This window comes from Chaetura pelagica, unplaced genomic scaffold, assembly GCF_000747805.2.
Source record: "Chaetura pelagica isolate M959 unplaced genomic scaffold, ChaPel_1.0 scaffold82, whole genome shotgun sequence".
Taxonomy (NCBI): domain Eukaryota; kingdom Metazoa; phylum Chordata; class Aves; order Apodiformes; family Apodidae; genus Chaetura; species Chaetura pelagica.
In genome coordinates this window covers 3,943,878-3,969,944 of record NW_009952990.1, presented here as the reverse complement: position 1 = coordinate 3,969,944, position 26,067 = coordinate 3,943,878, and the positions used below count along the sequence as shown (strand labels likewise).

Here is a 26,067-nt window from a genome sequence, read left to right as displayed (position 1 = left end):
AAAAATAAGTAATAAAATAAAGCAACGATGGTGTCAGTCACAAAGAGCTGACACAGAAGCTTTCTGACAGAACGATCAGATCAGCAGTGCTTGCATGTACAGAAGGTGGGCATTTGGGTTTGTAAATCAGTTGCTTCCTCACATAATAATCCCAGTGATCACAGGAATGGTATTAGTGAGCATCTGAGTATTTAAGATAGAAGAAAGTTAATCAGTATTTTATGCTTCGTAATTGAAAACACTCCAAAAGTTTTTTTTAATTATTACTTTTTAAAATTAAACATTAGTATGAAATTTCAATATTTTACACTCTAAGAAGCATGTTACTGCTCTGACCTTGTCTTAAGAACATTTTATGAAGGTGAATGATCTTTCAGGTTCCTAAGTTTCAGTGGATGCTACTGGTACTAGAACACTATCTTGAGATAGGCCTAGATTTTGAGACCTGGAATTCAGCTACAGTTCAGCTGTCTGTAAATGTCTGTGTCTGAGAGTCATCTAAGCTAACGGAGAAAAGAGAGAAGCACATCCAGGGTGCAATTAATCTCACCTGTTTTAGACACCTATTTATGGATGAGATGACTCATTCCTTAGAAATGCCTATTTATCTTAACTTTGGCAATAGCCATGTGACATTTTTCCTTGTTAGTGTTGGTATAAAAAAATATTTCATCCATCATGGATGGAGAGACTGTAAATATGTAAATGTTACTGTTGCTTTCATTCTGCTTAATCAAGGCGGGTTTTGCATAGGGACGCTTGCCTTTGTAATTACAAGTTGTAGCTCTTTTGGCACTGATAACATTTTCTTAAACAACATTCAATTATCATTCATGTTGCTTTGTTAGAATTGTCCCTCTCAATGAATTCTGCTCGGAATTGTTTTAGCAAACAGGGTCTGAGTAGAAAATGTTTGAAATGTATGTGTAAGAATTACTAATGAATACTATACGTTGTCCACCTTAATAATGTAATTAAATGTTGAGTCCCTAATTTTTATTTCAGTGATCAAACAGTCTATTTGCTGCATAAAAACTACTACAGAAGTGGTTCTGAGGGTTTAGTAATAGTGTGCTTTAAAAAAAATAATAGTTTTCTAAGCTGTGATTAATTTATTTTTTGTTTTTAATTATTTTTTTTGTGATAGCATGAGACTTTCCATCTTGCTTCCTAACCCAGACCAAACTCACCAAAACATTCTAAGTAGTTTTTAAAAGATTTTTATTTCTCTATTTTTTGTCTAAACACATAGTCCAAAGCTTGTGAAATTTTGTCAGAAGAAGATTGAGGTATACTCTGTATTTTGCATTCTATCTTCTAATTACACTCCACACATAATAATACAGGTTGCCTTTATTAATCTGCCTCTATGTTCCCTCTAAGAGAAAATGTTCAGTATTTCATCACTCTCAGTTACTTGAATATTCGCACTAACTTTCAGTAGTCCAATTACATTCACTTACTTTAATAAACAAGCATTTCTAATTTCTTTCTTAATTACTTGTGCTTTTGGCATTGGTTCACAAATTACTAAATAATCTATTCTCAGCGTGACCCCTCTTTCAGAATAGTTGGCATGAAAATTACTGTTGTGTAATATTACAACCTTCAGACTCTTTTGCTTTTGTTCTGCGATCTTTAAGAGTAAAGTCTGATTAACTTGCAGAGGAGTGGTTGTCCTGTTTATCTGGAAGCCACCAGAACCACACTGTCTTCAGTTTGTAGAGTGTATCTTACACTAAAGGAACCAGAAGTATATTCTGTGTATATTTTCTTCAGTTTTGTTCATTAGTGCCCCTTAAATCTTGATGTGAACTGCTGTTATTTCTTATAGCATATATCATTAACTTTCAGTCCTTGCCTACTTTTTGATCCTTTCTGGCTTTGCAGTGCATGGTGCATTTTTCCAAAAGGAATGTGCCATGCCCTTTCCCTCCCTGCTGTGCTATTGATTTGAGTGTTTACTTGTCTAGCATCCAGTCTTAATGAAGAGTTTGTTTCCTCAGACCACTCCAAGTCCAGCTGAACTTCTGTGCAGGTCTTCAGTGTGCTTCTAGATTAAGTGGAATTCAATCTGCCCATACTTTTTCATAGTTCAGATCTGTGTTTCTTTTTCCTAGATAAATTTTAATTTCATTGTATTATGCTGACGTGTTCAAATACCTAGTAGGAAGTGATCCAGCTCTTGATAAGATGGATTGATTGTATCTTTTTTGTTTCAGAGAAATCACTCAAACTGTTTGTAAGTAAACTTAAACCCCCCTAATAAACATCCCCCTACCAAAAAATCCCTACATTCCTATGAATTCCTTTTACCCACAACTGTTTGGTTTATCATCAGAGTGCAAGATGACATTTAGCTTCTGTGATCAAAAAAACATAATAAATAAATTTTTCTACTTTAGGGAATTTGGGGGGAAATGAGAACATTCTGTACGTGGCTTTCTAAAGGTTCATGTTTAAATAGGTAAGATCTGTGTGGTAGTCATGCATATGTATGTTTTATGAAAAGTCATCTTTACTATGTTTGCATTCCAAACAGAAAGGAGGAAAATGTAGTTTTATATACATGCAAAGTATCCTATTTTTATCTGTTATTTTTTATCTGTTATTGTTAGTATTATTCTTACTATAGCCCAAGACAGTCTGAAACAGGCACTTCTCTCAGGCAGTAATTTTATTGATTACATTTGTTTCAGGGTTAGATCCATGTGCTAGAGACTTACTTCAATGACAAAAGTTGTGTTTTAAACCCCATGCTGAGTTTTCCCAACTCAAAGCCCAGTATTCCAGGGTCCCTTCTTCCCTTCCTCTCACTCTGAAACCCACACAAAATATGTCATTTTTTAAAAAAATACCTGATTTCTATTGAAGAAAAAAGGAAATCCAGTGAATTTCTGATTATTTCTCTCCTTTATGTTGTAAGTGGGACAGTCTCCTAGTATCTGAAAAATGTTTTACGGTTTCTATTTGGTTTATCTGTGCTTTATCTTTTGTTTTCTGTTGTCTCTCTGCTCAAAATAAGGTTCTACTTCTTTTTTATTTTTGTAATCCCAAATGATGTGCTTATCAATGAAAGCATGCCTCAGTTTTCCTCTTGATATAAGGGTAATGATAATTATCAGTATTAAGTGTTACACAATTTCTCTTCTCTGTATACAGTATTTCTTGAAAGTAAGTTTCACTCAATGCTTCTATGCCTCTAAATGTGACTAATATGTTTGTTTCATTGGAATGAAAATAAGGATAATTATGTTTGCTTGTAATGCATCCTACATAGTGAGATCTCTCTGTCTTTACTAATCTCAGAAATTGTAATCTGTCCTTTGCAATTACTTATGATTTACTTTTTGTCCATGTAATGAGTAAATATTTTTTCTTAGAATTCATGCATTTGTTTTGTACACATATATTTATCTCTCAGTACTGAATCTCCTACAGTACAAGATTTTAAAGAACACAGTGTAAATCTCAGCAGCAGAAAATTTTAGCAAAACATCTGACTATGTAATCCATCTGGTCTGACCACTTCTCATTCATTAGGAGTCTCTTATGATCAACATCTGGTAGGATTAGACTGCCCTGAACAACAAGGATTTAGCTTGCAGTACTTACATGAAGCATTAGTGAACCAAGAGGTCGTCTGAAATATCTGTTAAAGGCAAATTAGTATGACTAATCTAAAAATTATTAAATTTATTTTCTAACTGGCAACGTAAGGATTTAATAAGTGAACTAGGCCTCTGAATGTATAATCTGAAACCTAATCTGGCCTGTCAACTGATGGAAATGCTTGAATGCCACCACATGGGCTAGAACATGGCACTAAGTGCCACATCCACTCTTCCCTTAAACTCCTGCAAGGACGGTGCCTCTGCTTCCCTGGGCAGTCCATTCCCATGTCTGATCACCCTTTCCATGAGGAAGTACTTCCTAATATCCATCCTAAACCTCCCCTGGTGAAGCTTCAGGCTGTGCCCTCTTGTCCTGTCACTAGTTGCCTGGGAGAAGAGCACAGTCCCCACCTGACTACACCCTCCCTTCAGGTAATTGTAGAGAGTGATAAGGTCCCCCCTGAGTCTCCTCTTCTCCAGGCTAAACAACCCCAGCTCCCTCAGCCTATCCCTATAAGACTTTTCCTCTGGTCCCTTCACCAGCCTTGTTGCTCTCCTCTGGACCTGCTCCAGCACCTCAATGTCCTTCTTGCAGTGAGGGGCCCAGAACTGGACACAGCACTCAAGGTGGGGCCCCACAAGTGCTGTGTACAGGGACACAATCACATCCCTACTCCTGCTGGCCACACTATTCCTGATGCAAGCCAGGATACCATTGGCCTTCCAGGCCACCTGGGCACCCTGCTGGCTCATGTTCAACCAGTTGTCAACCAGTGCTCCCAGGTCCCTCTCTGCTGGGCTGCTCTCCAGCCTCTCTTCCCCCAGCCCATAGCCCTGCCTGGGGTTGTTGTGGCGAAAGTGCAGGACCCTGCACTTGGTCTTGTTGAACCTCATACCATCATCCAAATCCAAACCAGAAGACTCTGTAGTTAAATTTATTGGAAAGAAGGAAGAACTTCTGTAGGAAGAAAAGCAGAAGCTTCAGTTCTGTGAGATACTTAGAATATTTGGAAAGAAAGAAAAATAACTTGAGGATTATGAGAAAAAGGTATGGAAATAGGAAAAAAGACTGGAAAACATAGTGGAAATAACCCCACAGGGTCCCACAGAGCAGGCACAAGATAAGATTTGTCAGACTAGTGGTCATAGCATTGAAAGGAGAAAAAACATTAAGTTGCTTCAACATTAGAAGAAACTGTAAAGCCTTAAATTAATATAAATCTCCTAATATCTTGTTGTGATAATGGGAAAGAAACACTTCTCCTTTGGCAAAATCTACGCAGCAGATGCATCTGAAAAGCATCCAACATCTGATTGTGCCAGTGCAGACAAAAGGTTTCCAACTTCTGTAGCACCAAATCTCATGTGCTGTGTCTTTTGGGAGGTTAATGAGCAGTTGAATGAAAAGCTTAAGAGCTCTGAAAGCTGCAGCATAGTGGACTTGTAGAAGATGAGGAAGGGTTGTCTCGATCCAGTAATCGGATACATGGAGATTCTTTGGGATCCCGCCAGGGCAAAGCAAAGATAATCCGATATCAGGTGCCCAAATAGGCTTTTATTTAGGTACAGATCAGCTGGTAAGACTGACAACTATATGTCATAAATGTGTATTTTAAATAATTTCTCTCATGTTAATAATGGTCTCATTTGACTAAACTGTATTTGGTGCATCAGCTGTTTTTTATTCAGATCAGCTGAGTAATGTTAATCTAGTGCCTCTGAGATAAAAGAATGACTAGAAATGGCTCCAGAAAAAAATTGAGAAAATACCAGAAAAGAAAACGTACAACTACACAAATTATTCTTTTAAAGAAGAAGGTAGGTCACTCTGGAGTAGAAGCATATTGACAAGTTATATGCCTTTGGAAAGAACAGTTCTGATAGCTAAGAAAAATGTTTCTTTTTCTAAGTAACATATAATAGTTTTAGTGAACTTTCACACTAAGTAGAAAGATTTTGGACATTAGCTAAACTATGATCAAGAGAGGTCTATTTTCTTTTGTTATCACTGATAGTTTGTTTCAGAAAAGCAGTTTTTCTTTGTATCGAGACGTTCAGTCTAGGAAATAAAGCAATAGCCGGCTCTTATTTTTGCATGGATAAAATGTATTCTCATATATAAGCTTTATTATTATTTCCATTCAAATTAAGAAGTTCCTGAGTTCCTTCCTCTTCTTTACTTGACCATGTCACTATATATCAAATACTTTCAGGTTATTTTGAATGGACTGTGCTTCTCTCTCAATGAGGTCAAGGAAGAGGAGAGTTAGGAGAGAGATTTAAAATGCATAACCATTGTATCAAGCATAGAATAATTTGATTTATAAACTTCTAAATTTTCCTGTTTAATATAATGCATATTTTCTTCCATGTATTGCACTTTTTCTGTTTGCATGAGATACCTGTTTTACACTGTGATTTTCTTCTCCTATTTCTGATACAACAAACAAATAAAAAAGACAGTGCAATTAATATAATAATAATTTTATTAAACAGAAATTGGAGTGCCACTTCCTTTCAGTTTGCAACCACGTTATCTCCAGCTAAAACTGTTTTTGCTCAGGAATATTTTTGCTTAGGAATATTAACATGACACCGTTATTGCAGTCATGTGGCTGGAGTAAAACCAGTGGTGATTAAGAGATAAAACCTTGGAATAGTTATATGAAAAAACCCAAACCCTAAATCTGTAAACTGGGTTGCTTTATATGTTATCTGGGTTCTTTGTGCTATTAGGCAGCTCAAAAATGACAGATTCCTGCCACTGTAAAGGCACAGGTGAGAAAATCTGTTGATAGATGGTTGCTTGTGTCACCTTTAGAGCAAACCGTACCACCTGCTGCCCCTTGCAGCCAGATGCATGCTCTAAGAAAGGAGGAGCATGTAGAGGAGCTCATGAGGCTTTATAAGTCACTAAATGACGTAAGCTAAGCTCTGCTGACTCATGCTAGGACCAGCTGATGGTGGTTTCAAATCAGCTCTCAGAACTGAAGGATTTTCTTGATGAGCCTTTTCCTTTTATACAAGCTCAAACATCACTTTCTACAAGAAAGCTTTGGCTCAGCACCACTGGAAATACACAGGACTTTTCCATTCCCATGATGCAGAGTGGGAGCCAATTGTGAACTTTTTGTCGCACATGCTAAAGCTTGTTATGTAGTACACCTGTTGATAGTAGATTATGGTGGTAATGGAATAGTGTCCTGGTGAGATTTTAGGTAAAATGGAAAAAAAAAACCACCCTGTGGGTGCATATATCATCATCAAGATCATTGCCTGTCATTGCAGTGATAAATATAGTCCCTTTGCTTCCTCCTCACTGAATCTCATTCACCAGTTTGCCTTTTTCTCAACTTCTGACAGGTGAGGAATGATCTGACTGGTGTCCTGTATGGTGAAGACATTGAGATTTCAGATACTGAAAGTTTCTCCAATGATCCTTGCACAAGTGTAAAAAAGCTCAAGGTATGTGCTGCTGTTTGAGGAATAAAAAGAAAATGTTTATTACGTTATGGCATTTGTTTTTTTCTTTCCTAGGAAGACTAATAAAACAAATTTTGTGTAATAATGATATACTGCTACTTTCAGTTGTATAGTAGGGTTCATAAATGGTGTTTTGAGGGTATAATCCTGCTTTTTGAATGACCATGCATTTGTGTAGTTCCTGATGAGGACACAAAGTAAAGCAAGCTGTTGCTGGCTTAGTGTTTGTACCTAAAGCACAAGTCTTAGTGATGTATGCGTGAAAGCACTTGAAAATTTGGAAACAGAATCATTTTAAGGTAAAATACCATGTAGCAAAAGCATTGAGCATTTTTCCATTAGCTTCATTATGTATTCTAGATTGAATTCTTATAAAATTCTTATAATAATCTGCATTATTTTATGTGGTTCACAAGGAAAGAAAAAAAAAGGAAAAATAAATATGATAGCAGAATAATTTACCATACTTCTCTTATAATGATTTGTTAGATTCTTGACATCTCATAACATTAAAAATATGTAGTAGCATTACCATGCAGTGCAACCAACAATAAACTCGATAGAGGAAAAATGAATGTTAAACTTTATATGAACATGAAAATACGACTGAACAGGAAGAAGAAGCACTTTTAAATGGCAAAGATCAAATAGTTGCTGGCATCAAATCCACAGGTCAGACAATCAAAGCCACAGTCCTGCAAATACTTAAGTAAGTGTAAAATAGGCTTAAAAAACCCCTAATTAAGTGACTGGTATAAAAAAGCTAAAGCTAAAACAAGAACATCAACCCATATAAGACCAGGCCTCTACTGAAGCTAACTTGAAATGGTCTGAAGCATGGTAAACTGAGTGTGCTTTATTATTCCCAAAATAATAATAGACATGCAAGACTGAATATTTAAAGTATGAATAGGTAAGGATTACATTTATAGGAAGCCATTTATTTCTGTCCAGTCTAAGCTAGTTTGCCTTTCCTGTCTGGGGATGAAAAGGCACTAGTATGTGTTATCAGTAAAGTCCACTTTTTTTTCAAGTTCTTTAACCTCTGTCATCAGAAAGCTATCTGAAGGCAGGTGATGATGTAAGAACAAGAAAAAAATGCATATAAGCATGTATATTTAGGCTGAAGGCTAGAAGAAGCAATGAGATTCTAGCTCTCTGTCAACAATGCACTGTTCGTTTTACAGGGGAAACTAGAAGACTCTATCAAACAATATATTAAAATTATCTCCTGATTTCTTCTTCAAAACAAGTAACTACAACAATAAATAAACAGTTATCTACACAGATGCTTATTCTTAACAGGAAAATAGGGTTAGTTGTCCGTAAGTACTTATGTCAGGCATACCTTAGCTAACAAATTCTGAAAATGTTAATTCTTTTCTTCAAGATGTAAATCTAATATATGTAAACTGGTATCTACTTACTGTACTTGTGATTAAAATAGACATAAAATACCCTCCCTTTTCCTTAATACAGTTTAAATAATAATAAAAAAAAGATTATGCAATACAAAAAAAATAGAAATATCTGTTATGATTTGCAGAAATATATCTTTCCCAGAAACTTTTACTTTATTGACTCCAGTGTCTTTGAATGACAGCTGGAAAGTAAATTTAGACTTAAGGATATATTTTAAAATAATTTTTTTGTTTAGAGAAAGGGATGTTGGAGGATATGCATTTGTACATCAACTCACTTGTTTAAAACTTCTAAGCATGCACAGGCAAATTATATGAGCAATAACACTTCTGCTTCCAACATTCTTGTATCTTGCATGTAGGACAAAACTTTTGCAACATATGAATTCAAATTCAATGAAACATTTTGCATCTGATTTCCCACATACGATAGTTGTTTTGGATACTGACCAAATAGGATCTGTCATAACTCAATGAAGTTAATTAACTTTTAAAATTCTGGGCCAGGAGCAAGGTTTCATTGCAGCCTCAGTCAAAGTGAGTGATGTGCACTCTAACACAGAAATCAGCAAGTTTTGCCAGCATGTATATTTGGTAGGAGCTGACATTCTCTAGTTCACCTTCACCATCAGTTATTCCATAGCTAAGGTTAGAGGCTACTCTTCAGGGTCTTCAATTCAGGCATTTAGAGGGCAGAACATGCAGATACCTCTGTTGACAAAGTTGACAAAGCTTTGCTTAGATTTATTGATATCATCTTGACTGTCAGATACACAGTAGAGAATATGACAGAGTGTCTGAGCTGTACAATTTAGATATTTCATAAAGAATCTGCCAAGACATTGACTTTTCTTGGCAGATGAGATATTGTAGCAATCCTTCTCTGGGAAGACGCGTAATACAACATTTTGGTGTTATTCATTAGAAATGAGACCGATTAAAATCTGATCACAGAAGGGAAACTCTGCAGGCCAGAAAAAAATAGCTGCCTATTCCAGCATAGTGTGTATCACTCAAAAATTCTGAAAAGGCTAAAGAGTGCCTCATATCTGAGCCTGTTAGAATTGATAGTGGAGGAGACATGTTCTTCATTCCTCAGTGGAGCATCTTAGATGTCTTGATCCTCATGGTCTTATACTACTAGGGTTTATACTTCTCAGCTGCTGGTAGTGCCCAAAATGCTTTATATGTAGTGGATGAATAATATTCTCACCTATAGGAGAGAAAGAAGAAATCAAGACTAGTTAATTTTTGAGGCTGTTCTATAGTCTTAATTTGTAAAGCATGTGCTTATGGACAGTCCGCCACAACTCTGGGTAAATGGAATGTAATTCTTCTCCATTTTCTTGTTTGAACTTTACTCCATATGGGAACATATGTATTGCTTACTGAGGGGCAAAGCTTAAATGCTGATATTGCTACTCTAATCCCTGAGAAGAGTAAATATGACAGCTCACCATCTGGCAAATGGTCTAAACATTGGTCTTTTTATCTAAGTGCCTTTTGGGGAGTTGTCTTCCCTCTGGGATGTTTTTAATCATCTCATAGATCACCTGCCTAGTTCCATGAATTAAAAACTCTTCTCTCAAATATGCTTTAGCTCCATGCAAGCAATTTACAACTCTATGAGAAAGAAAGAGTACTTGACACTTGCTGCGATCCAGTTAGTGACTTCTTTGATCCCTGCAAGAGACTTATGCTGCGTTAAATTGTGTCAGTTCCAAGAGAGTTGGTGTAAAGGAAGGGTATATCCTTGCCAGGAATTCATACTAGTCAATACGCAGTTAACAGTGTAACTGAAAGGGAAAAAAAAATTATGCCGCAGTAAGTATCTCATATCTCTCTTTGCATAAGACCATAATATGGACATATATCTGAACCTGCAAGCACTGACATGAACACAGCTCTGATACATTTTGGTGCAGATTTCACTGTCCATCCAGGTAGAATCTCTGCAAGGGATTTGAGTTGTGTCCAGTTGCATGAATTTGAACTTCCGGTGTCTTTTATTCAGGAAAGAACCAGCAGACCCAAGCCTTGGATCCAATGGATCTAGGCTTAATTACCATGTTGAATTCAGTTCTTCAGGAAGGAATTTTGGAAAAATGCGCAGGGGAATGCAAAAAAGCAGAAAGAGGCTAGGATGGTGTCATTGCATAGAGGAAAAATGTTATGTGTGGAAGAGGAAAAGCTAATGAACAGACATATCTGTTCCTTCTACATATGTTCTAACATACAATTATTCAGTTACATGACTGCATACTAAATTTTCCACTCTTTTTAACTGCAAGTCATAAAAGCCCAAACAGCACATCTCACAGTGTTGTATTGATATCTGCGTGGTTATAAACTGAAGGAATATTCTTATGATTTCCCATATATGACTAAGCAACAAGAACTGTATATTATGTTCTTCATGGTACAACTTTATTAATCAGGAGAGAGAGAGGGGAGAACTGAGAATTTATATTTCTGTCAGAAAATCTTTCCATTTCTTAGCATATTACACATAAAAATACATGAAAAATAGCATTATTTGTTACAACTCAGAATTCAACTTCAATGGCATAATACTTTAAATGGAGTACTCATTACTTATTCTTTAAATAGGTGGTAATAGAACATTTATTTTGATCTTCTTCAGTCAATTTCTGGTTTGATACCATCCACATCTTTTAGTGAAGACAGGCATGCTAATGTCCTTACTGTACTGACTACTACAAAACCAGGAATTTATGTGTTAACATGGAAACTCATTAATTTAGGCAAAAGAACATTTGAGTATTTCGTCTTGGCTCAATCATACATCCTAGGATTACAGAACGTCAGTGGTCTTCAAGTTCCAGAGCCATAGCTGGTCTTTGAACTTGAGCCATGAAGCTTTCTTGTTCATCAGGGTTTCTCCAGAACTTGGTTGGGATGTGGTTCTCACATTTAGCAGATTTCCTGTTCTGGCATCAGAAGCTCAGCTTGTGAAGGAAGTGAAGGTTCCTGCCTAACAGAAGACCCAGCTTCCCTGAGATTTTCAGTTAGATATTGAAACGGTCAGATATTCTGAACTGGGACCTGCCGGCAGCTGGAAAAATCAGCAAATACACCCATTTGCTTGGGTGCCTGAACAAGAGCAGAGGATGTTTGAAAATAAGATTTTCTGCCAGTATTAGAATAGGGCTCTCCTGTGCCTTAAGTAAAATATTTCAAGATTAATTCATTGAGCACCTGTTTACTTGCATGCCTGTAGACAAAAAGGAAGTGTAGAGCCACATACTCATGTGGCTGAATGTGCAAGATTTGAATCTGAGTACTATTGCAAATCACACAGGGATTTTAGTATAAAACAATCCTTGCAGATGGTAAGACTGTTGAAAAGGTATAGCATCTTTCTAGGGAAAAAACCCCAACAAACAGAACAATGAACAAACCCCAAACAAACCAAACCAGGATTAAGTATACAGTTTTTGTAGTAAAAACTGTGGGAAATGTATTCAGGTTTATGTGATAATTAGGTGGAAGTAAGGTTTTAAGGCTTCGGACCATATCCCACAGGCACTGCACCTTCAGTTTGAAGGCTGTCACAGAGCCAGTGGGCAGCGTTGTACATGCACTGGAGAATTATTCCCTACCCCCAGCCTGCAGTTGCTGGTGCTCTGAAACCATGAAGCAGCACACGTTCTGTATTTTTTAAGTTGGTTCTCAACATGATAGATAATGAAAAGGAATTTATTCGATTTGACGTTTAATAATTGAGTGCTGTGTCATTTATTTTTTAACCAAACTTTGCTACTCTTTTTTTCAAATGCATTTTTATGTTCAGAGAGGTCAAGCAATTCAGGCTTGGAGTTCCAAGAGTGACCAGAATTATTTTTAAAATGTGAAAAATAGGGATAATAGGTGAGGGTTTCTTTTGCTGCGTAATTCCTAAATCTATTTATTGTCTTTGCAAAAACTGTAATACTACTGCTGTAATTTGTGTAATATGTTTGTTTAGTTTCATTTGACCTCTTTAAGTTTATTTTAAAAGATTCTAATCTACTTCAGTAAGATTTACGTCACTTTATCAATCTGTGGCAGAACATAAAAGTAAAGGGGAGCAGGCTTATTCAAAATGCACAGGTTCAGAATGAGCAAAGGATATTACTTACTGGCTGACTTTAACCATGCTATTAGTGATGCTGATTTCATGCATTTAATCACGGAAGCATTTTAGTATATTTCTGTACTGTCCATCATTATATTTTCTGTTGAATGGGAGGAAACAAATACTGAAATTACCTAAACTTAAAATCTTTGATTAATGGATTTAATTAAAACTGGAATGTTGTTCACCACTCAAATTCACACCAAATCATCTGTTTCTTTTTCCCTTGGAGACAGAAAGAGCTACTATTAATTCTAACCAAGTGTTTTATAAAATAAATGAAAAATTAGATTTGCTTAAGCTTTTGCTGAGAACCCAGCTTTTGTGTGAAATGAAAGGTAATATTGTCATAAAAAGCTATCTGTTCTGTGTTTTATAGATGTTAGCAGCAATTTTTCACACAAGAAAAAAGCTAGCCCAGTTCCTGAAATATTTTCCTGTGTATGCACCCAAATTTAGGAATGTTTTCTTAATCAGTTTCTAAGTATGAAAATGAAATTATTTATTTTTACTTCAGTCATAGATTCTTAATGTGTGATGATTTTTTTTTAATGTGTTGAGGGGGGGAGGAGGAGGAGAGGAGGGACTGACAATGTTTTATAGTGACTGTACAGAAGATGTTGTGTGAGTAAAACCTTTAAAAATTAAGAAAGTGGGCACACTATTCACGAATTGTATCTCTTTACAGCATTAGTTCATGGAAGCAGTGAAAAGTTATCTTTACAGCTGGTTTTAATATGCAAAACTTTAAAAGAAGAAATCTTGCAAGGGATCAAAAGAATATTTGATAGTTTATTGTTATTAAATAGTAATATTTGACAAGATAAACATTACATTTTTATTCTAATTAGTGCAGTTGCTTAACAATTTTCTCCAAACACCTCAGCTGCTGTCTCTTGCATGATTTCAAACTTAAAGAAAATGGAATAGTTCGGATTTAAGTTTGCTGTCTGCAGCTGTAATCTGTGCAAACTCTCTGCACAATTTGAATGGCTATCTGAAGTGGTTTCTGTAAAGTCTGTGATTGTATGTAACTGCCACATATCTCATTCAATCTGCAGGGTAATGACGTTCGGATAATCCTTGGCCAGTTTGATGAGGAAATGGCTGTTAAAGTTTTCTGCTGCGTAAGTAGATCTATTTAATTGCATATCAGAATAAAGAATGCATTACATTTAGATGAAAAAAAAACATTTTAGCATAAGCATTTCTTCACAGGGTTCATCTCTGTCGAGGTTTATATCCTCAAGAGAGGTTACACATGGTTAGCTCCGATTTACTTTCAATAAAATACTTCATTCTTTACTTCAGTGGAATTTAGGCGTGGACTGCATGATTAGCTGCTTATTGCTGTCCTGTCATGGAATTAAATGCCAAAATGAGCTTGAGCACTTCTCTTCATGTCAGATACGGGGAAACACTTGTATGTGTAGCAGCAGATACAGAGAACTGTAGGATTTTAATCTTGTCCAAGGGTAGTGTTCTGCTGGCAATGTCTGCTCATATGTGGTTTTGCATGTTTTTCTTTGAAAGAATTTTAAGCAGTTCCTATACATGCTAACTGAGCAACCCTAATAATTTCTGCTACTCAAAATGTTGCTAATTGTACAGTTGTCTGTTACTGCTGTACATTTTACGTGTTTTATGTGAGAGCAAGTACTTGTTTGTAAAAAAAATAATGTTTAAAGTAAAAGAAGTGTGGTAAGTTCAGCATCGATAAAATTCCCTCTCCTTGCTATTTATCTCACACATTTTGATTGCCATCAAATGTAGTAGGGTTAAAATGTGGCTTTTTATTTGTAGCCGCTAAAAAAAAACAACAAAAAACCACCCCAAACAAACAGGCAGCTTTTAGTGGCCGAAATTTTCTATTTATATTGAATTCTTAGTCTGAATAAAAAGATTCTTTCTGTATGAGCCAAGAACACAACAAATACAGTAGAAAAGCAATAATGATAACATTTACATTTCAAAGGGCATTTTTTAGTGTTCACTTAGAGAGACCTATCAAGTTACCTATCCAAGCAGAGAAAGGAAAGGCAGAAGTTCAAAATCTGAGTGCTGCAGGTTCTTCAGGCACATATTGGTTCATACTCAGCAGCTGTCCCAGTTGCTGGCAAAATATGGAAAGGAGATTGTAGAGTATTTTTAGAAGGAAAAAAATATCTTAGCATCCAGAAAAAAATAGAAAACATTAATTTCTTTTTATCCTTCTCATCTTTGATCATTCTTTGTACATAGCCCTTTTTGTTCCAGCATTTAAATTGGATTGTTGGAGATAATATCCCATTTTTTCCATGCCTGAAAGAAGGAATGGTCCTTCTGCAGCCCAGCTCCTCCTCAGTTCTCTTGTGGTTGGGCTGCTTTTCCTCAGGTGAGAGATCCTGGTCAGAACTGTCTTCCAAGCCAATGTTAGACAAGACACTGGCCTCACTCATGCCACTGCCCATACTATCTGGTTGCCTTCCTCTGCAATTCTTTTCCAAGTCTATGTGCATGTGAGGCCACTGAAGAAATGTCCCAGATGGGATGGATGACAGACAATGAGTATTTGCAGCAATCAAAATTTATTCCATACAACATTGGGGGTTTTAATTATTCTGAGCAAGAGGCATGAGTACAGTAAAAATGTAGGGAACCTGGGAGATAAGAACAGAAGTAGGATGCAAAGGGTATATTAGTAGTGAATTTACTACTTATAATTAAATCAGACAACAAAGGTTAACTGCTAAAATGCTAGCAACTTACTTATTATCAAATCACATACTAGGCCTAAAATATCAACCATCATCTTTAAAGGATCTTACAATGCTAATTCAATAATGAAGATTAATTGATGTTAAGTTTGCTAATAAAGACATTGAATGAGTAATATTTCTCACCCATGTCAGGCCACAGCTGGGTGTCCTTGGTCGGACTGCAACTCCCGAGAATCAGTCTCTCTGCCAGGCATCCCTGCTGGAGGAGAGAAGGTCCAGCAACTTCCCAGGGAAAGTGTATGGAGATCTTTTTTTAAATAAAAAATGGCACCAGGCTGTTATAGAATAAAGTGGATTGACTGCTGTCATTAAACCATTAGCCATACCTCCGACATCTCTCACTGTTGAATAAAAGGAAAGCAGTAGGAAAAAAACATGAAGGCCTTGTTCTCACCAAGCAAACTTTGTTGTTTCTCTGTTTGTTATTACTTTATCTCCATTTCAGGCCTCGCTGTGGCTGGGCTGAGCTTCGTGTTCTTCAACACCGGAGAGCAGCTGGTGTCATGCACATCCGCTTGGCCCTCTGCTCATACCTTTCCAGGTTGTTACCAGCTCAGTTTGCTGGGCCTTTTCCCTTCTCGTGGGAAGGCCTGTGCCTGCAAAACTGACAGACAAAAACCACTTGAATAAAAAAAAAAGGGGCTGAGGCAGGCATATTGAGAAATGGAGAACCCTGCTACAAGAAATCCTAGAAGTCCTCAGAGGAGCAGGGTGTCCTCTTACCTGCACTTCTCTTGTCTGAAGTCCTTCAGGTGGGGGCTGTCTCTTTCATCGCACGAAATTGTGCTGCAGCTTTCTGCAGCAAGGCTTTGGAACAAACATGGGAAGCGTGCATAACCCAGAGCAGCTTAAAGGGTGATGACTGCTTCTAAAGGACATTAGTGTCAAAAAATAAGGGGGATTTTTCTGGAGCCTGGAGAAATCTGAGAGATCGTGTGTTTAGGCTCATATAAATATATGAGAGCAGGAGACTGAATGCAGGAGAGGGCAGTTCAAAGTAGGTCATTTCTGTATTAATGATCTACAATAATCAGTAATCTTGTTATTAGTCATAAAATATATTGTTGACTCATATACTCCTACAGCTACACATCTGCCAGCACATTATTTAGATCTGTCCAATTTTTAAACCCCCTTCCCCGAGTGTATCTTCAGACAGATCTCCTGCTATATTTTGCAAGGTGGCTGATGTCAGTCAGAGAAAGGCTTTGGGATTTGTTAAAAGGAAGGTGCTGTTGTACTAGCACAAGATGTTTATTTTTTTTCTGATTGTGGTTGTAACTTGAATATAATTTGCTAATGATTTACGTAGGTGGGAAAATCTTTGAAGCCTGCCTCAGTTTTCTGTCTGGATACAACAATCATATGCTGTGAGGTTTTCTCAGGACATCCATTGGAGATTATATGCTCATTTTCATTCTGCCTGGCTATTTCCTCCCTTCCCTCCACTCCTTCCCCCTGCCTCCAACCACACACACACATAGAAGATGCAGAGCACATAAAGATAAGTGGACTAAAAGACTGTCAATTCAGTGGCAAACTTTTAAAATATGACAGGATTAATTCAAGCCAAAGGGAATGTTAGCAGGTGTTTTCTAGGATAATTTAAACAAGCTTAGCTATTCACTTAACACTAGTGTCAAAAAGCAGTTAGCAATTTTAATTCTATGGGAAATCTTAGCTTTCTAATGTTGTTTTCACCTTAGTGGGATGAATGTGATATTTTTCATGGAATAGAAATCAGTATATTTTGCTCAAAAGTTTACACTTAGGTAATCAAAATGGTCAGCTGTACTGAATAGTCATGATCTTTTTTTTTTTTTTTCATTTGAAATTGGATTAACATGAAATTGCATCTTCCCAATAAAAATTTCAGTTGTGCAGAAAATTTTATTCATAAAAGATTGTCATGGGGATTTTTCTAACATACTATCTTTAAGCCATAGACATAATGCTGTATAGTCATGCCCACATCAAGACTGAAGCCTAGTTGATCCAATTATCTGTCTAAAGACAATTAAAGAAGATTACTATTATGTATAGGTCACTGCATGACTTTCTTTTAGTAAACATTTAATAATAAGTAAGGCCAGGCTTAATCAGCATGGATGATACAAAAGGACTGGACTCTGTTCTCCTTAAGGTGATAGAGCTTTACTGCTGAGTCTCTGTTTAGGAATTAAAGGCACTGTTAATTTTTAATGAGAAACAGATGGAGGTTTATTGAGATTCAGAAGTCTATAGGCATTCTTGAGGGGTCAGATATGGGATGTGTCCATGCTGACGTAATGGAAACTTGATGGAAATTCAGTGGGGGTAAGCTTTTGCAGGTCCGTTTAAACAAACTACTAGTAATTATTTACTACACACAGAAAGATCTCTTACAGAAATTTCTTTGCCGTAAAGAAGCATCTCTGTGGATTCAAACAAAAAATGAAAAGTTAAAAAAAATTTAAATTTAGAATTCAGTCTTACAAGGATGGAAAATGTTCAGGACATTTTCCTGGCTGCTTGACAGCAACTCTGGGCTTTGCAGCCCTTTGTGAACTACTAGGAAACACATATGACTGCTTTATGCTGTTCTAATGCTATAAATCTCTTCTAAACCTTCACCTTACTCTTGTGTGCCAACAAATCTTGTTTGAAACTAAAACCTGTAAGTGGTGGTCTGTGTGCATTCAAGTGGTTCAAGAAAGTCTGGCAAATTTCAAGGAACTGTACCTTTTAAGCAGAAGAATAATCGCCACTTAGTAGAATTGACAGGGAGGAAATGGTGGCACAAAACATGATTTTTAAATAAGTCTTCTGTAGTCTAAATACTGAACACTAACAAGTGTGCTGTCACTAGAAACAATGACTGCATGGTCTTGGTGCTAAGCTTTGGAAGAGCCAATTTTGTTCCTTAATTTGCTTTCCCCAGACTATCCTTCAAGACCTACCATTCCACCAGAACTCAAGTGAAGAGCTGACAGCTCTTAAAGTGTTTGTTGCTTTTTTTTAAAACCGAATTCTTGCAGGATTGTGAAAGTTTCCATGCAGCCTTGTTGGGAATGATCCCTTGTTTCCAGGATGGCATTTCTGGCTCTTTTAAAATTTTAAATTTTCAGCCCGTATCCTAGGACATTTACAGACCATGCAGGAAACAGGCTCAAGTGCTTATGCAAACAGAAAATTTCCAAGAGCCCAAATTTCAGAATATTCCACAGCCAATACTTTCTTGCAACACACAAACTGATATTTCAATCAGTTTAGAGCAGGGAGAAACTAGAGAAGATTGTCCTTCCCTAAAAGCACTATTCTGTGTCAATCTGTGTTCTCAGCGATTTAAAAAACTGACAAGTAACAGCCACTATATTACTGAAAGGTATTGGATGCCCTCCTTGCGTAATGGAAACCCTTTTAGACATCAGAAAATATCACAGGATGGGATTGCTGTTTTCCTCACAGGTGAATTTGGGATGTGGTGTTGAAATAGCTGTAGCAGGAGTGGAGATGGGTAGAAGAGCAAAAGCAGATGTGTTTCTGGAAGGGTAGAATTAATAAGCAAGAGGAATTCCACAATCCACATGAATTACTTGTCCAAGTAAGATGTGAGATACAAGACACTGGGTTTCAGACAGGAGCCCTTTCAAGCAGTGTTGTAGACAAATGCATGAAATTCTATTTTGGCTGAACAAAAGCTTCTGCAACGAGGGGCCATACAAATCTGCTTTTTGCACAATACATTTATGAACTGAGTTGGCACAATTACAATAGCCTTCACAGATTTAAAGCCCAATTTGAATGTAGGTATTAACATATTTAGGAGGCTGTCCTATTTCATATGTTTTGCTATTCATTTTTATTTATCTGATAAATGTATGATCTTTGGGATATTTTGGGATATTTTTCAGAGCTGTTATGTTCTTAATGACTAATATGTCTTTGCATTCTCATAATTTCCTCCTTCTTTAACATTTTCTCTGAAGATGTAGCAGTTTTTCAGTTAAGAGCTCTAAAGTTGCATCATATATTTCCAAAACCTGGAATTTTTATCTTCTAAGTATGCCTTGTGTCTCCAGTATTGCTTATATTAGGAGCCGAAGAAGCACGAAACCTGCTGGTTTGAAATGGAGTCTGATTGAAATGTCAAAAGAAAAATATCTAGTTTCAAGCCAGTGAGGGAGACATCTGAGATAAAATTTGCTAATTTTATCTTAGAACACTCTCCACAATGGAATAGAATACCCATTGAGAATAGATCAGCTTTTAGGCACAACAGCATATGTGCCTGATTAATGAAGTATTTCCATTTCCTCTTATATGTGTCTGCTCTGTGTTGAAAGGAGATAATCATCATCTCAGTATCTTGGAGTACAGTGGGCTGTAATCAGTATTCAAACAATACAGAATTTCACCTTAAGAAATTTCTTGCTGGAAAAAAAAAGATAAATCACTGAGATTTGCTTGCTTTATCAATTTGCTGTTGATTCCTTTTTCTCAGAAGAAACCACTTGCTTCATGCCCCTGTGGTCTCCGTTTTAGCTCAGGCCTGTCATTTATATTTGCAACATTATAATTTGATGGTGCCTAGGATCTAAGTTTTCTTGTTAAGTTTTATTCTGCTTTATGTGGTCTCTCAGATGATATCAGGATAATAAATTAGTTTAAACATGGTAGCATAGTGGTCCTTCCACTCATGTAACAGTCAGGTTTTAGAGAATTTTCTGTGTAAATGCTTTGCCTTCTAACACCGTTCCTCTTTATCTCCCCTAGTTTTGCAATCCAGTATTTTATTTTCCTGTTTGTTTGGGGGTCTTTTAATAAAGGGCCTATTGATAGCAAAATAGGTTTTAGGAAATTATTTTCATGTCATGTGAATTTCAAAGATGGGAATCTTCAAGAAAGGAGTCTTCATTATTAGCAAGTGATTATTCTAAACCATTCAAAATACTTGTGTATCTTTCAATTATGCCATAATTTTATTAATAATGGAAAATACATGAACAAAGAACAATTATGTTCAGTATGTCTACTATAATGTTTATCAGCTTTAATATTTTTCTTCCTTTGTAGGCTTATGATGAAGAAATGTATGGCAGCAAATATCAGTGGATTATTCCTGGGTGGTATGAAAACCTTTGGTGGGAATCCTGGATTAATTCCTCACAATGTCTCAGCAAGAATCTTCTTGCAGCCATGGAAGGTTATATCGGAGTGGACTTTGAGCCTCTCAGCTCAAAAAGTAAAAAGACCATATCAGGAAGGGTTAGTATTTTTTCCTCCAACTATTTTATTGAAATCAATGTATCAGTTGTCTCACCAGTGTCTTGACACAGCAAAGTACTGAGGACAGAGATGGATTCTTCTAGAAGGAGAGCTGGCAGTCATCACAAACTCAAAGAATCACCTTTAAGACCATCAAGTCCCAACTGTTAACTAGCATTGCCAAATCCCTCCTTAAACCATGTCCCTAAGCACCACACCTACATGTCTTTAAGTTACCTCCAGGGATGGTGATTCATGGTTAGTCTCATCTTTCTACTGGTTTGCAATTTTACAATGTTTAGAAATCAGTTCCAGTTCTCTACAGGGTAAGGATGCAGAGAAGTCCCTTGCCACAAATCTGTCCTGTTCCTTCCTTAAGAATATTACAGTTAAATGTACAGTAAATCTTTAATTACAGTGTACAATACCACATGCTGCGTCTTGTCAAGTTAAATAATTCAGCACAGAATCAGAGAACTTTTATATTTAAACCTAATCCTGCAATTGGCTAATTTCATTGGTGATGTATGCCTCTCAGAACTAGGGGAGTGTGGGGTGTGGGTCTTCTTTTGAATATGTAAATATGTGGTATTTCCAAAAAGTATATAACATTTCTAGAATTGTTTGGATTGGGTTGGAAGGGACCCTAGAGATCGTCTACATCCAACTCCCCTGCATGGGCAGGGACACCTCCCACTTGCCCAGGTTGCTCAAAGCCGTGTCCAACCTGGCCTTGAATACTTCCAGGAAGGAGGCATCCACAACTAACTTCTCTTAGCAACCTGTTCCATTTTGTCACCCCCCTCACACTGAAGAACTTCTTCCTAATGTCTAATCTAAATCCGCCCTCTTTCAGCTTGAAACCATTACCCCTCATCCTATCACTACATGCCCTTGTAAAAAGTCCCTCCCCAGCTTTCCTGTAGCTCCTTCAGGTACTGGAAGGCTGCTATAAGGTCTCCCCAGAGCCTTCTCTTCTCCAGACTGAACAACCCCAACTCCCTCCGCCTGTCTTCACAGGAGAGGTGCTCTAGCCCTCTGATCATCTTTGTGACCCCCCCTCTGGACTTACTCCAACAGTCCCATGTCCTTCTTGTGTTGGGGGCTCCAGAACCAGGCACAGTACTCCAGGTGGGGTCTCATGAGAGCAGAATAGAGGGGGAGAACCGCTTCCCTTGACCTGCTGGCCACACTTCTTTTGATGCAGCCCAGGTCACGGCTGGCTTTCTGGGCTGCAAGCGCACATTGCTGGCTCATGTTGAACTTCCCATCAACCATCCCCCCAAGTCATTTTCCTCAGAGCTGTTCTCAATCCATTCCCCACCCAACCTGTAATTGTGCTTGAGATTGGCCCATCTGAGGTGTAGGACCCTGCACTTGGCCTTCCTGACCTTTGTGAGGTTGGCATAGGCCCATTTAATCATAGAACAAATTCATGTGAACTCTGATCAGTGAATAAACATGCCTGATTTTGCTGCTTTTCGTCTTTTTTTCATCTGTCTGTCGTGCCTTGCTGAGAGAGCACAAAAGGCAACTTGACATACAGGCAACTCATCATAAGTTGGCACACCATAAAGAGCGTAGTAAACTTGTAAAACGTAGACAAATTGCCACCCAGATAATTTCATATTAAGCAAATTGTTGATCAAATAAAGGTTATCAGATTTGCATTAGCCTATAAAGTGTAATCAGACCACTAATTTGCAGGGATGCAGATTTGTTCTCTGATCTACTGTTACAGCTCACCAGTGTGCTGGTACCTTTGGTTGAACTGAAGCCTTTTGTTCAATAATAAGTTTTCCTTCATAAAGAGAAGCAGAATAACTGATTTTCAGTCTCTCTGGCCCCTAAGTTACTATCAGTCTTGTAAGTCAGGCAGCACACGTTTCAGCACTTTTTTGTAATTTTGATTTCTTTCTTGATTTTTGCTTTGGTGGCCTTTCTATATTAGCCACACAAGTCTCTAAATTGAAGGGTGCAGTTCAAGGTGTAGTTTTGGATGCAAATATGTAAAATGTTAAATATGGAAATAAACCTGATTTTTTTTCTCGTCTGCAGACTCCACAGCAGTATGAAAATGAATACAATGCTAAGCGTGGTGATGGGCAATCCAGCAAATTTCATGGTTATGCTTATGATGGAATATGGGTGATTGCCAAGACCTTGCAGCAGGCAATGAAATATCTGAATGCCACCAACAAGCACCAAAAAATTGAAGATTTTAACTATACAAATCACAAACTTGGCAAAATTTTTCTGGATGCCATGAATGAAACCAACTTCTTTGGAGTAACGGTAAGTGCTAAACAGATACTTGTGGAGAGGAGGAGGTTTGTGATTTTGTGTCAGTAGCTGAAGCAAGCATTAAATTTTAAATTCTCTTAAAAAAGAAACACAGTTGTGTGTTTCTTCTATCTTCAGAGCTTCCACAGTTTTGCTTAATTTTAAAAATTAATGTTCTTATTGCCTTGAGTCTCTTGCTCATTACCTGTCTTCTGATGCCAAGTGATGACACTGTACAATCCCTCAGTTATCACATTTTTAAGCATGGATATAATCTGAATTAAGAACTGAGAGTGGTCTCAGGGGAACCACAAGTGTTGCAAGCTGCAGTAACCTTTTAAGTCACTGTTTTAGCAGTTGAGGAGTAGCTTGAATGGCATCTGAAAATACTTCCCATTGCTCTCCATAATTGTTTTTTTTATAATAGGTTATAGTACACCAGTGTCTCCAATTCCAATGCTTTAAATCCTAAATATTCTTATAACATAATTCAGTTGCCATTCAAGTGTATTTAAAATTTGTTTTGTTTTGTTTCAGTCAAGTTTGAAGCATGTTGACTATGACTTAAGAACTGGTCACATGTAGTAATAATGTCATTCTAGTTTCTATTGAAAATTCATAGTAATATTTTTGTTTCAGTGACATCGCTTCTAGTTTCTAGAAGAGTAAGATGGGCAATAGGAATGTGGACCTAAGACTTCTTAATTGCTTAATTGCATTTGAGGCAATATCAGTCAGAAGTTAATGGTGCATGTGTGTTCAGGAGCGTGCAGAGCCATATTCCTTCACCAAGAGATGTGAGGAGACTCCACAACTCTTCTTCAGTTTCCAGTAGTAGAAAACAAGGAAGTTACTGGAACATCATTAGGCAGTGTAGTTGGGTTGCAACATGACTAGGTAAGGAAATCAGGGTTTAAAGAAATGTGTATTTTAGTGGTGCACAGAAGGAATCCTTTCAAGCACCTCCTTGCAGCAAGAGCATGCAGAAGGTTGACAACATTTCAACCATTGCTTGTCAGAGTCTGTCTGCAATCACTTTAAATTGTCTTAGGTATCAGTTAACCTCAAACACATGTTGAAGTAGCGGAAGGTTGTCATACATGTCATGAATTGGTTCAAGAAGGAAATGCCTATTTATAGACATCAACAATAAGTTCAAGCTCAACTTTTTGGCATTTTTGTTAATTGCTGAAGAAGCCCATCTTTGGTATCACATTGCAATTGAAAGTGATTTAGGATTTGTGAGTAAAAAACAATCATATGTCAAGAGACTATTAGAATCTATTTGCCTGTACAATATGAAGTTTTCTTTCTTTTTACACAGAATTTGATTGATGGTTTCAGGGAAAGAATTGTGCAGTCGTGGGGTATCCCAAATATATCCATAGCAGAACTGGATCTTTGATAAAATTTACAATCAGTAGCAGCTATAAACCAGACACTGCAGGGACTCAGACATCTTTGTCCTGAGTGATTCCAAGTACAGAATCTCGCAATGTGGGTGAAATTGTATATTGCTATGCAGGTCCTTTTTTAAAAAACAAATTATTTCCCTGTCTTAGCCTTTTTGCCTGCTGGTTACTCTTGACAGCCAATTATGGTAAAATTGATGGATTTCATTAGCACTGCTTAATGGCCCTGCACTGCTCCATCCCACCAAAAAAAAATCCAAGACCTCTAGGATGAAGAAGGCTCTTTTTTATTAGTTTCAGAGATACCAGAAGAAACTCATATATGAACTATGTCCCTTTAGGGAGGGAATGAATCAAAGCTTCACCAACCTTATTCAGCTGTGTTTACTTACTTTATTCCCTGAGATATAATGCTTTTTAAAGAGATTACAATTGAATGGTTAAGGTTGGAAGGAACTTTAAAGATCATCAGGATCCAACCTCCATACTATAAGCAGGGACACCAGGCTGCACAAAGCCTCATCCAACCTGTCCTTGAACACCTCCAGGGAGGGGGCATCCACAACCTCCCTGTGCAACCAATTCCAGTGCCTTACTACCCTCATGGTGAAGAATTTCTTCCTAATATCTAACCTAATTCTACCCTCTTTCAGTTTAACACCATCACCCCTTATCCTATCACTACCCTCTCTGTCTTCTCTAGGCTGAATAGCTCCAACTCTCTCAGCCTGTCTTCATAGCAGAGGTGCTTCAGGCCTCTGATCATCTTCATGGCCCTTCTCTGGACCCTCTCCAACAGCTCCATGTCTTTCTTGTGCTGAGGGCCCCAGAGCTGCACACAGTATTCCAGGTGGGGTCTCACCAGAGCAGAGCAGAGGGGCAGAATCACCTCCCTGGCCCTGCTGGCCACACTTCTTTTGATGCAGCCCAGGATGCAGTTGCTCTCTGGGCTCCAGCACACACTGGCAGCTCATGTTGAGCTTCTCTTCTAATACAACCTCCAAGTCTTTCTCCTCAGGACTGCTCTCACTCAATTCTCTCCCCAGCCTGTATCTGTGCCTGGGGTTGCGCTGACCCAGGAGCAGGACCTTGCACTTGGCCTTGCTGCACCTCATGAGGTTGGCATTGGCCCACCTCTCCAGGCTGTCTATGGTGCTTTGTAAAATGTTTCTCTTTAAGATTGATCTACTGAGTCATCATGACAATGTACAGCCCTGGTAACTCCGGTCATCATATTTCTTGTTCCTATAATACTGTTGTGGTTTGAGACAACACGACAACAAAGAAACAGCCCCAAAGGACAAGGAGGGATCTTCACTGATTAAGGTCCTGGACAAAACAGACTCGACTTGGGGAAAAAATAGTAATTTCACACTAATCAAACACACACAGGGCAGGGCTTGCATGTGTTACCCCACCCCTCCCTTCTTCCCAGGCCCAAATCCTTCTGTTCCTGGTTTCTCTCCCTCCTTCCCCCCAGCAGCACAGGGGGACAGGGGATGGGGTTTGGAGTCACTTCACAGGCTGGTGGTTCCTGCTTCTCCTTCCTCCTCAGGAAGAAGGATTCCTTACAGTCCTTCCCTGCTTCCCCACGGGGTCCCTCCCATGGGATAGAGTCCTCCACAAACCTCTCCTTCCTGAGTCCTTCCCACCAGGCCCGGAGCTGCTCCAGCCTGGGCTTCCCACAGAGTCACGGGGGCTTTGGGAACA

General features: G+C 37.8%; 1 protein-coding gene across 1 annotated transcript in view; it reads left to right on the top strand.

Moving 5' to 3' along the window:
* GABBR2 (gamma-aminobutyric acid (GABA) B receptor, 2) overlaps positions 1–26,067 on the top strand; it is a 371,505-nt gene that overhangs the window by 107,252 nt on the left and 238,186 nt on the right. Inside the window, exons 4-7 of the mRNA XM_009996521.1 lie at positions 6,978–7,079; positions 13,718–13,783; positions 20,471–20,662; positions 22,721–22,957. Coding sequence (XP_009994823.1) covers positions 6,978–7,079; positions 13,718–13,783; positions 20,471–20,662; positions 22,721–22,957 — 597 coding nt within the window. The remainder of the gene's footprint in view (positions 1–6,977; positions 7,080–13,717; positions 13,784–20,470; positions 20,663–22,720; positions 22,958–26,067) is intronic.